Source organism: Gossypium raimondii, chromosome 10 (assembly GCF_025698545.1).
Source record: "Gossypium raimondii isolate GPD5lz chromosome 10, ASM2569854v1, whole genome shotgun sequence".
Classification (NCBI taxonomy): domain Eukaryota; kingdom Viridiplantae; phylum Streptophyta; class Magnoliopsida; order Malvales; family Malvaceae; genus Gossypium; species Gossypium raimondii.
In genome coordinates, this window is record NC_068574.1 from 3,840,303 (window position 1) to 3,853,569 (window position 13,267).

General features: G+C 32.5%; 1 protein-coding gene across 1 annotated transcript; it reads left to right on the top strand.

Annotated features, from left to right (window-relative positions):
- The first annotated feature begins 11,029 nt into the window (after nt 1–11,029).
- On the top strand, nt 11,030–12,451 carry LOC105776197 (BOI-related E3 ubiquitin-protein ligase 1). Its single transcript, XM_012598730.2, has 3 exons — nt 11,030–11,224; nt 11,316–11,628; nt 11,749–12,451. The coding sequence occupies exons 1-3, from the start codon at nt 11,169–11,171 to the stop codon at nt 12,325–12,327; spliced, it is 948 nt and encodes a 315-aa protein (XP_012454184.1). The 5' UTR covers nt 11,030–11,168; the 3' UTR covers nt 12,328–12,451.
- The last annotated feature ends 816 nt before the right edge of the window (nt 12,452–13,267 follow it).

Here is a 13,267-nt window from a genome sequence, read left to right on the forward strand (position 1 = left end):
TTCTATTTCACTCCCCAACAACGGTTCTTTTCACCATTCCCTCACAATACTACTTCGCTATCGGTCACCTAGGAGTATTTAGCCTTGCAAGGTGGTCCTTGTTGATTCACACAAGATTCCACATGCCCCATGCTACTCGGGTCAGAGCATAAGCTAGTGATGCTTTCGGCTACTAGACTATTGCCATCTAGGGTTTGGCATTTCACCGTTTTGCTTAGCAGCACGACGCTTTATTGCTCTCCCACAACCCCATTTTCACAATTTAGGTTGCTCCCGTTTCGCTCGCCGCTACTACAGGAATCACTTTTGCTTTCTTTTCTTTCAGCTACTAAGATGTTTCAGTTCGCCAGGTTGTCTCTTGTCTGCCTATGGATTCAACAGCAATTCACGAGGTTGACCTATTCGGGAATCTCCGGATCTACGCTTATTTTCAACTCCCTGAAGCATTTTGTCGCTTATTACACCCTTCCTCATCTCTAGGTGCTTAGGTATTCACCGTAAGCCTTTCCTCGTTTGCACCTTGCCCTTAACTTTACTTTCCTTTAATTTAAGGCTATGCCATCTTAAGGTGCTACTAAATGAAATGGAAGGATCTTATCAATGTCCATTAATGATAAATCATAGATCGAACTAACTGCCAAATCGGAAATATTGGGTACTATCATATAGCTTTCTTTTGGTTAAGTTCACGAGTTGGAGATAAGTGGACTCAAACCGCTGACATTCACCACAGGGTAAATCACCGCCTCTCAGTCCCCCGACTGATTCTACCAGAGAGGCCAACGATAGACAATAACTCCCCCCAAACAAAGCTTACAACTTTCATCGTACTGTACTCTCCAAAGAGCAACTCTTCTCAAAATCTCAAAAGGTGTTGAGTAATTTGGAAGTTGTTTGATCTAACATATTACATCTTCAAATGTATTAAAGTTTATATTGTTAAGAATATACGCAGTAATAACACAAAAATATTGTTTTTTTCGAGTGTCTCAAAAGTTTTGCGTACTATCTTAATGTTATGGATCGAAAAATACGACTTGAATTATGAAACACTTCCCTTAAAACCTTAAAAGATATAAGAACTAATCACAGAAAACCAAGCACACAAGATTATAAGAACATCATATATAAACCTTTTACTTTACATATTTTTAGCAATGTGGGATTTTTCAACGTTGCAAACTATCAACAGCAATAATTTAAAACGCCTCCTTAATTTTTTTTAAATTGAATATATAAACTTAAACATGTATCGATTTTTCAACAATATTAAAAAAAAACAATATATTTGCATTATCAATATAAATATAAACATATTAAATTGAGAATGAATTTGTTAGATGTGTGGACATTATTGTCTGAATATTGTCATGTTATACAGGTAACATCGCAACGAGGTTTTCGTTTCACCAAACACTGCTTTGTTTTTCTTGTCTGAATATTGTCATAAAATTTCAATTTCAAGTACAGTAATCGACTTATCTCGTGATTTAGATAAGCTACCTAACTTGTATTTAATTTTATTTTAACAATTGTATGCTTCGATTGATTGTTGTCTAAATTTGTAAGAAAGGGAAGCCCCATTATTTATAAAATTTCATTAAAAATTAAAAAGAAAAAGTAAAGGGCATGTGTAGATGATTAAACCCATTATTGCAATTTCAGAATTAGGATTAAAAATTATTTAGTTGACGGACTATTTTATAATTTCTTTATTTTATACCATAAGCTAATGATGGATGATGATGCTAATGTGGGGCTTTTAATGACCTAATTTTCCAAATCACCATGCTTTATGCTCTGTAATAAAATGTGGTAAATAAAAGCAACTATTAATCTACCAATTTATAATTCATTTGGTTTAATTTTAATTTCAGTCCCTTTAGTATGCGGAAATCTAAGATTTAATATTTCTATTTTAATTTGACATAAATTGGTTCCTCTACCTCTATCGTCCCAGGTGTAGCTAAGGAGGACGAAGCTGATGTGGTGGGTGTTGTGAGACGAGAAAGGAGTGGCCTGTTTATTATTTTCTGGGGCGCCATTTGTTGCAGTTGGGACGGAAATAGCAAACGAAATCTAAAACGTGGTCGTTGTGGAATTTTTTAATGGGTATTGATCGTTGTATTATCCTAGGAAATAGAAAGAAAAAGAAAAGGAGAAAATTAAAAGCAAAAATCCATGTGGAGATTTTTGGGAATCATTTGGGAGATTTGAATGATGAAGAGATTTATTACATTGAGGAGGAGTTATTTTCAAAGCTACACGACGGTCGGATCTTTAGATCGGGGTTAGAAAAGTTCAAAAATTTGGAGACATTTTCATGACTTTTGAAAAGCTTTTTAAGAAATCTAATTTGAACAATTGAAAGAGTGAATGGAGAGGTACACTTCGGTGCAATGTTCTGGCCGAAAAGGATGTCAATCGCCTACAGAGACAACAACTTCGGTTGATAGTGGAAGAAAAGGAAATTAATCACTCAGCCGGAGAAAAGCTGAAAGAAAAAATAAACCTTTCGACTTTGAAAGTAGCAACCTATTATTGGGTAACGTGACAAATTATGCCACTATTTAACACCTATCATTGTACATTAAATTAAAAAGCATATTGACCCTTCTGTTAAAAATTTCATCCATTTCTACTGTTAAAAATGGGCATCTGCACATCAGCATGAGATAAACGTAGCACGTCATATGTTACTATCCGATTAATTTTTCAATCACGCCAGTTTTTAACAAAGCAATTGGATAAATTTTTTGATAGAAAGGACCAATTTGTTCTTTGAAAAAACGACAATGACTAATTTGCCCTTTTTTGAGTTGAGAGGGCAAAATGTAATTTAACTCCTAGTATAGGGGGCCTCCATGGTACTTTTACCTAACTTCATTTTATTAGCTTATAGTTTTATAATTTTTAAAGGGTTAAATTAATTATTTTCATTTCAAGGGCCAAAGTGCAATTTTACCATTACCAACTTATAGTTTTATAAAACTTAAAAGGTCAGACGTGTAATTTTCCATTTTAGTGGAGCCATGTCCCTGGCAGCTGTGATTGAATTTTTGTTTCCAATACAAGCAAATAATTACATTACGATAAAGGAATAGTTTTATAAACATAAAAATCGAACCTTGAACTTCTTGTCAATCGATTTGAAGCATATATAAATTTTGTCTAGTGACACCAACGTGCCATGATTGAAATTGATTGGTACTTGTTAAAAAGATAAATTACTGTTGATTGAGTCTTAATTCGATTGGCATCGACATTGTTATTAATGCAAGAGGACATGAATTCGAGTGCGTTGAAGCGCATTATCCTCCTATTTAAAGGTTGAGGAGGGGCTGTGGGTAGTTCTAAGCATTGTATAAAAAAAACAGATATGATAAGAATCTATAATGAGATTAATGTTAGAAAAAAGATGAATTAAAATTTCTGAAATGATGTATAATATTGTTGCATGCATGAAAGCTCATTTGGGTCAACTTTAGTTAATTTTTCTTTACCATTGGAAAGTTGTTCAAAATTTAATTTTGTTAAATTCTAGACCATCAAATTCAATAGCGTGTCTCAACATGGACGGCTAATTTTAATAGTACATACATATCCTGATCATGGTGCCCAAAAACAAGTGAATTACGTGTACATATTGCTTCCAAAAGATATTCATTTGGTCACCTTCAAGAAAGAACATTCAAAACTGCCGACCTTTGCATCATTAGCCTCTTAACAAATACTCAAAACGTAGAGTTTCTTATTCTAATCAAACTAAATTTTAATCACATCAATAATTATAAATACGGACAGAATAGTTAACTCACTATGCAAACATGTAAGAATCATGGAGGCCCCTGTATTAAAAGTCGGATTACATTTTGTCCACTTTAATGAAAATATGGGTAAATTAGTTCTTTTACATTAGATCAAAGAGCAAATTGGTCATTCTGTGAAAAATTTCTTCCATTTCTATTGTTAAATATAGGTAAGATATGTCATGTGTTATTGTTTAGTTATTCTGTTAACTACGTCATTTTTTTACAATACAAATGGATGAAATTTTTAATGAAAATGACCAATTTGCTCTTTGATTTAACGTATAGGGACTAATTTATTTATTTTTTAGTAGAGAGAACAAAATATAAATAGACGTGATTTACACAAATAAAACTCAAATTTAGAGTGACAGTTTCTCAAACCTCATTTTTACCATTAAGCCAAAATCTAGTTCGTGGTCTAATTAATAGTTGTTGTTTTTTAAATATGGGATTAATTAAGTAAATTACGAGTCAATCATGTGTAACTAGGGTAGGATAGTAGGATTAATAATATAAATAGACGTGTTGGGCGGATCCTGTGTGTGCGAAGGCAACTGCATTTAAATATATAGATATTGTGTATCTTAGAGAGCTTATAATTAGTCAAAGAAAATGACCTCCCCTTTAATTTAGGTAATAATTGTGATTAAAATGAAAACCGACTGCAAATATTCATTACATGTACCTACAATTTTATTATAGTTGTCCTACCGAAAAATTTATATGTTATGATTATATCTATTTTTTTTATATAGTATTTAGAATTATTCATATATAGTCTCTCTCCAACCTATAAATAGGAGAAGAATTCGTTTCAGCGCACTCAAACCGATGTCCTTCTACAATAACAACAATACTCATACTGATCGAATTAAGACTCAATCGACAAACATGTTTCTTTTATATATATTGAATTACAAGTAAAGCCAAAGTAACCCAACTTTTTTAAGATAAAGACATATTTAGACTACATTATTATTACCAATCCACATCATTAAAAGATTGGTCCAAAATGGTGTTAACATTAATTTTGGTGAAGAACGTGGCTAATGACAACACACTCAAACAAAAGAAGAACAAACTTTCAGCAGCCTTAAAATGAAAAAAATTCTATCAAGAAAATGACTTGATATCCCATCACCATCGTTAGGGTTAGGGCAAAGCTTCAAAGTTGTTTGTCCCTTTTTCATGGTCGGAGATGAAGACATTAGGATAAACTCCAACGTACATAAATACATATGTGTGTATATAGAGAGGTGGACAAATTTTATGGAAAAGATGGGACGGTCGTATGCAATGCATATAACGTGTAGTTCGTACTTAGAAATTATTCGACTGGAAGCATAGGTTTAAGAATCCAAGTAAGTTATGGTTGTACAATAAATATCTTACAATTTGGCAGTTTCTTAGAAGGGAGAATCTGAAAAGGACTACTGAAAGGAAATGTTAAAAAAGATGAAAAAGTAGTGGACCGCCTGCAAATTTAATGACTTCAAAGGAAATGCCTTTTAATTTTTAAATTAAACCATATAGAAGCAATGTTCATTTGTCAGAAAATTGCAGCAACATCCAATGAACTTTGTCCCCACATATTGGTTTCCGTTGTTTCTTGGAAACCAAAACTTTAAATACCTATCTCCTCACATTAATTTTATCAAAAGGTGGGTGTGTGACAGTCCAAAATGATTAAAATAAAACATGCCAAAATCAATTACATCAGTAGGTGGTGCCTATCTCTTTGGGGTACTTACTGACCAAATTTCATTCATTTAGGGTCAGTTTTTGAACTAATCAACGATGTTAAAAAGTGAAACCAAGGGGCCACTGGTTGGAACTTATTTAGGGTAAATTCTGCATTATCAGATCGCTTTGGGTTTATTTTAAAGAATAGGGTAAATTATAAAAATAATCACTTTTATTTACCTCGGATTATATTTTAGTCATTTATGTTAAAATGTTACGTTTTAGTCACTTATATTATTGTTTTGCTACGAAATGGTCACTCTACCGTTAAGCTCTGTTGCCTCCCTAACGACAGTCCTACGTAGCAGTCCAAATTAAATTTATTTAATTAAAAACCCATTTTTATCCCAACAACTGGACATCCAAGTTGGCATTTAAAACCCATTTGGATTGCCACGTAGGACTGCTGTTAGGGAGGTAGCGGAATTTAATGGTAGAGTGACCACTTCATAACAAAACGATAATGTAAGTGACTAAAACGTAACATTCCAACCATCAGTAACTAAAATATAATCTAAGGCAAATAAAAATCACAATTTTTTATAGTTTACCCTTAAAGAATATGATTACTTGAACACTTTTTTTTTCTTTCAATTATGTGAATAATCACAGGCCAATTGCACATCCAAAAACTATGGGGTTTTTTGGAGGACCCAGTTTTAGTTCATTTTCCATCTTACTAAAAAAGCATAAACACTTTATCAATGAATTTCTTTTTCGTCCAATTTACTATCATTTAGTCACCCACTTTAAAAGGCTCTTCCCACACACTTGTGCTAAAGGGATGATCTGTTTCCATTTTCATGTCTCAAAGATTACATTTGAATTAGAAAATTAGGAGCATAAAGACCTAAAGAGAATAATAATAATTAAAAAAAAAACCCAATATAATTCAACCAAAATGGGTGGATGAGATGAGAGAGTAGACCTTCATTATTCTTCTTATTAGTTGCTTCCATAAAAAACTGATGGCTCCACACACACATATTTTGAGAGCTTTTTGAATCATATGATGATTCATGGGATATCCCAGTGGTCGACATATAATGCATATAAAACCTACCTTCCAAGATATAATACAATGAAGAATAAAGTGGGCAGCCTAGCTTAGCTATTGTGGCTTTTGTTGCTGTAAACCCCACATGCGTGTACTTTTAAAGCTGAAAAAAAAAACCTTTGGGTTTTCTAGGAATCCCCCTTGAAACTTCTGGGTACATACCATATATTAGATAATCTATACTCATTTTCAAAATAAAACTATTTAATTGATTTATAATCCGGTTTAATTCATGTTCAATTTTGGTACCTTAGCTCTTTTAATTTTGGTACCATAAAAAAAATTTCGTTAAGTTGAATTATGTGGTATTTTCAAAATACAAAGACTTAATCACGTGACTAATGGAAATTATGTAAACAAAAAGAAGTATCGACTTTCGTTATGCTTAAAATGAGATGGTGTTGCAACCCTAGACTTTAACATTTTTATATGCTTATATGACTTTTCACGCGTGTAACATTAGCTATGTGATCGACCTTTTTTAATGTCATATAATCTACTTTAATAAAATTCCTTTTACATTAAATGATTAAATTGTTGAAAAAAGTACCATGAAAGCCTTTCTACTAGGAGTAAGATTAAAAAGCAATTTTACCCTTCTGTTAAAAACTTGTCTCTGTATGTTAACAGTTTGACTATTTCATCGACCGCACCAATTTTTAAGAATAAAAATAAGTAGAATTTTTATCAGAAACAACTCCAATACACTTTTACAAATAATCAAGCGTAAAATAGGCATTTAATGGGACCAATCATGAATATAGCCCATCATTTCATCTTTCATTCTACATTGGTGTTATTTTATTTTTGGTGTACATCTCTTCTTGGTGGATGGTTAAATTTTTTATGTCATCTTTTAGAGGAGAGGGTTAAAAGTGAAAAATCCCAAACCAGACATGATGGAAGCCAATGCAATAATGCAACAAACGACCAAAAAAGAAAAGAACAAATAATGAAAGATGAGAAAGAGGGACGGTGGTAGTGGGATGTGGGGAACCCATCAAGCTTTATCTCTCTCTATATATCTATCTTCGTTGGCGGTGGGTGACAATTAAGTCCCAATATTTTCTTTTTGATGCATCAATTTTTACACTTCTTTTGAAAGTGCGTGTGTGAGAGGGAATTCAAATAGATACATAGAGTGGTGGCATTGCGGGGGTGACTATGACTATTCTACTGATCTATATCCCATTCCCATGCATATATACAGATTGAATTGCATACATTTGGTCAACAGGCTCCCATGGTGATTATGGTTTGTATAAGATTATTTTTCCCACTTTATTAATGTGGGGGGACCCTAAAGTTTGGTCGCTGCTGGGACTGGGAAGAATTTTGGATTTAATGCATCATCTTGACTTGTCTGTCACCTATTTAAATCAACTTTCATTGATTTCTTCACTGCCATAACTTTCATTTATTATTATATTTTTATTTCATCAATCCCAATACAATGAATTGCATGTGTCGTCTTGACCTTCTTTCCATATGTTTTTGACACAGTAACTTCATGGACAAGTTTTAACGTTTAACCTTGATGGGGAATTATAAGGCCCGGTATGGCATCGACAAACTTGGGGCTGTTTGGAAAGCAAGAAAAGAAAAAGGACATCATCCATGCTTTTATTACGTGAATTCAGCTTCTAAAAGGCATCGCAAAACACGAAAAAAGGCAGTGAAAATTAAAAACAAGTGGGAAGCATTTGTATATGTATAGAGTCATCTCCATTATGAAATTCATCATAATTATAGCCTTTATTTGATTCCTTATCTCAATCCACAACCCTTATCAATTCTCACACTTAAAAAAAAAATTGATTCTCAGCTTTAATAGGTATTCAAGGAATGGTTCTGTTTTCGATACTAAATTATGAGACATCTTAAATGGGTTGGTTCTTCTAAATGATCGGGGTTATGATGATGTCTTGATTCAAATTGATAATCTTGAGGTAAATAAGATCATTCGGAAGAATTCTTTCGAGAGTTCCAATCCTACTTTGATAAGAAAAATTCATCAATTTTTGGTGCAATTTAGACATTGAAGTGTATGCCATATATCTAGAGAAAATAACCAGGATGTTGATAGTTTGGTCAGATTGATACAAGACATACGAAATGGTTTAAACTTGTTTGAGGTTTCCCTATTGGAGGGGACAGTTTAATTTTTTGTAGCTAGTTTATTTAATTTCTTTTTACACCAAAGAAATAAAATTACAACATGAGATTTAAATTTAGAATATTACAATTTTATTACCACTACTTTACAATTAAATTAATCCCACATTGATGAATTTTTGAAAATTATATAATGTTAAGTTATAAGATTAGCCTTCCAAATTAACTAAAGATGGATACGTTTTAGTATTGTTGGCAAATGTTGAAGCTTTACGCCTTTAAATACTGAAGATTAAATTTTACTATATGCAATTGTTATATACTTAATCTCTAATCTTAACACGCATGCGATTATCATATAAATTTTTTAATTAAATTTTGAATCTTCATCTATTTATAATTTGAATTAATTTGATTCGATTCTACTTTATATTCTCTCATATATATATATATATATATATATATATTTCTAGTTGTAGTATACTTAAAACTATCTAAAAGGTATGCTCAAAAGAAAAGAAAAACCTACCCAAAAGGTCAAGATCCCGTGGATGATCTTTTTATCCATTTTTCTAAAGATTATCCATTACTTTTTAAATTTAAAAAATCCTTTTATCGGTTTAAAAATTTTCTATAAAAGAAAAGTAAAATCCTAACGGTAACGCGATTAGTGCAATTTAAATTTAAAATTCGACTCGATTTCTTTATCCATTAATTTTCAATACACGAATATCATCATTCACGTTTGTAATACTCATTCATCAATTATATAGGTTTTTTTTCCCGAAAGGATGGATTATATAAGTTAAACTTATAGTAATTAAATTCGTATCTAATAATAGGAAATAATGGAGAAAACATTATTAAAATTTAGGTAATTATATAATAAATATATTTATACAATTTTGATGGTAAAAAAGAGTTCGAATGAATTTATAAAATTAAGCGTCGTATTTTATTTTAAATCAATTTTATAGATTTTACATAAAAATAAAATGGTAAATACACCCTCAAAATAATATTTATTACTTACTAAAAGGAGAGATTTTAACTATTTTTCAACCTAATTAATGTTCAATTAACTCATAACACTAATTCGATCAAACATTTATTACATATAATATAAATAAATATTAACTATTTCTTTTTCTTTTTGAAAATTTCGTCTGAATTAATTATATGAAATAAATAAAATTTATTTTAGTAGAGCAAACTCTTATGATTTGGACGGTAACGTTTTTGTTATTATTATTTTCGTCATTTATTTATTAATTTATTAATATACATCATGCGTTTGGAACTGAAATTAAACTGAAAAAAATAAAAATAAAATGCTGAGTAATTAAAAATGTCACATAAAATCTCTTACGTTTCTAACTATATCATGCCAAACCAGTTGAACTCCTAACCTGTCACACAAAATTGTCTACTTTTATATATATATATATATATTTATAAAAATTTAAATTATCCATAAATCTCTTAATTATCTAAAATAGGAATTTTTTTAAAATAAAAGAAATAAAAATTGTAAGGGTCCCACAAGAGATGATTCACTCACTACAACCACTATTATTATGCCTAATTGTCCGTACACAGACACCGTCTGAAATAATTAATAAAGAACAGAGACACAAAGGTAGCGAAACGGGAAACCGCAACTTCAGCTTGGCCCCACAAACGTAGACTAGAGGACTATCCTCTTTTTTTCTCTTAAATATATTTATTACTAAAACAAGAAAGATCCCACGCTTCACACATGCGGGAAGGTAGTGGGGTCCATTGTAGGGTCACGTTTTGACGACGGACCCTTCACCTTTTTTTTTTTTGATATTCTTGGACCGTAGTTACCGGCTTACGTGGCAAAGACTGTTTATTGATGACACGTGGCGGATATGCCGCATGTCAGTTACTAGGATTAAAAAAATATGACAGCCCCGTATCAGTTTTTGGCTAAAAACACTAAATCCCACGTTTGCCAGAACCGAAAAGTGAAGGTTTAAATTCCTTGAATGCCCTTGTAACTTCCCTTTTACCGAGACAAACACGGGGGCAAGAAAAAAACCGAGTTAATTAATTAAAGAAAAAAAAGAGAAACAAATTATTTATTTTATACAATATTATAATAATAAACCTAATCTAATCTAATCTAAACTCTTAAAAGGACAAAATCTGCCACTGCCTGCCACCCATGTTTTTTTTTTCTTTTTTATTTTGTAAATTATAAAAAATAAAAAATAAAAAATAAAATGGAAAGTCTTTTTTGACTTTCTCTCTATTAAAACCCAAAGCAAAGGCCTGATAAATCTGTTGTTTTATTGTTGATCTCTTTTTGCTTGTTCTCTCCTCCTTCAAAGCCAAAGAACTCTCCTGATATCTCTCTTCCCTTTTTCTCTCACAAACTCTAAAACATCAAAGAGCGCTTAAAAGCAAAAGAATCAATGGCAGTCGAAGCTCGTAATATGAATCTTTTCCCTCCTCAGTTAATCCCTAATGGGTGAGTATAGTTCAAAATATCCATCTCCATCACTGTATTGATCATAATGGGTTTTGATTTGTTTTTTGACATGTGGTTTTGTTTTTTGCAGAGATTTTATGAAAGGTTATCAAGGGAGTGGAAATATACACAATACCCAGATGCAGCAAGAAGTTTCACAGATTTTTCCTGCAGTTTATCAGTCGCTTGTACGTGATCCGATTTCAGCCAAAGCTGATAGTGGGGTTACTTATAATATGAATATCCCAGTCTCGGCCCCAAGGAAAAGGCCTAGGGATTCATATTCATACACAGTTGCTCGAAAGAACGAATTTTGTGGGGTTTCTTCTGTTCTTGACGATGATATCTTTTCCCAGATCCAACAACAACAACAACAAGAAATCGACCGTTTCATTGCTCAACATGTAAGCCAAAGAAAAAACAAAAAAAAACCCCTTCTTTTCTTTTTCCCTAATGCCTTAATGGTCGGTTAAGATGGTAATTTATTGATGTTGATGATTTTTTTGTTGGTGCATTAATTGCAGACAGAAAAAGTGAGGTTGGAGGTTGAAGAAAGGAGGAAGAGGCAATCGAGGATGTTGATTACAGCGATCCAAGAAGGGGTTATGAAGAAACTGAAGGAAAAAGATGAAGAGATACAAAGAATGGGGAAACTGAACTGGGTTCTTCAAGAAAGAGTGAAAAGCCTGTATTTAGAGAACCAACTGTGGAGGGACTTGGCGCAAACGAACGAAGCCACCGCCAATTCCTTACGCACCAATCTAGAACAAGTCCTTGCCCACGTCGGCGAGGAACGTCACGCCAGCGGCGGAGGAGCGGCCGCGTTGGCCGACGACGCGGAATCTAGCTGTGGAAGCAGCGATGAAGGGTGGCGCAAGGTGCTGGTGCCGCCTACTCAGCCACAGGATACGACGGCAGCGGTGGTTGGGAACGGTAATAATAATGGAAGGAAGTGTAGCAAGTGTGGGGAGAAAGAGTCAAGTGTGCTGTTGCTGCCATGCAGGCATCTCTGTCTCTGTACAATGTGTGGGTCCACTCTGGTAGGCACTTGCCCTGTTTGTGACTCTGTCACCAATGCCAGTGTTCATGTTAACATGTCTTGAAACAATTTTTTTTTCTTTTTTCGATATTTTAGTGAAAACAAAACAGCCAAAAAGAAAAAGGAAAAGCAAATGCAAATATGTTTTTAAGAAATGGATCATAGAAAATTTCTTTATTTTTTCCAAATGTGAATGTTTATCTTTCACCATTGGGTTTTGATTTTTATTGATTTTGGCAGAGAGAAAAAGGGAGGAATGTTCATAAATTAGGGTAAAAAGAAATTAAAAGAACCCACGCGGTGAAAAAGATATGGTTTTGTGAACACTGTGATGGACTGTGTGGGGGGTAGGGAATCTTTGATGACCAAACTGTAAAGTAAATATTTAAAGCTATCATTTTTCATGTAGTAAATGGCAAAAAATTATAAAATGTCATAAGAAATTTGGATCAAATCTGAAATCTAGCAGTGTTGGGTTATTTTGTTGGCCAAAATTTTCAATCATTTTCACTTTTCTCATATAAAGTGGTATTCTTTTTAAAAGGGCTATGATTTTTAGTTTGTACTTACTCCTCAATTGAATTTAGCTTTGAAAATTAGATGAAAAGAATGGATGATATGAGTTAGTACAGTTTTTTTTTTTCAATTTCATCCTCTCTTTTTTTCACCTTTTATAATGTCTTTTGTTTTTTAGTCCAAATTCCTTTGTTTTATAAACAGGGAAACGCAGACATATTTGAATGTGAAAGATATATGTTTGTTTTCCCCTTGTCAATTGTCATGTCCATTACTATTTTCATCTCCCACCAAAAGGAGATTACTTTGATGCAATCTTATCATTAAGATAAGTATTTTTCAAGGTCAAATTCTGCTCCCAGTCCTTGCAATTCAATCTCTTTCCTTTTAAGTCCAATTGATAAAAAAACCCTAAAACCCCAATTTTAAAATTAGAAATGCCTAGCTATCCAATCTAATGGAAAGAGTTTAATGACCAAAAGCAGCAT

What these genes read in the sequence shown, in the direction of transcription:
- LOC105776197 (XM_012598730.2), top strand. Translation starts at nt 11,169, where the DNA reads ATGGCAGTCGAAGCTCGTAATATGAATCTTTTCCCTCCTCAGTTAATC. An exon ending in CCTCAGTTAATCCCTAATGG is followed by an intron (nt 11,225 to 11,315) that starts GTGAGTATAGTT and finishes TGTTTTTTGCAG; the next exon opens with AGATTTTATGAAAGGTTATC. An exon ending in ACCGTTTCATTGCTCAACAT is followed by an intron (nt 11,629 to 11,748) that starts GTAAGCCAAAGA and finishes CATTAATTGCAG; the next exon opens with ACAGAAAAAGTGAGGTTGGA.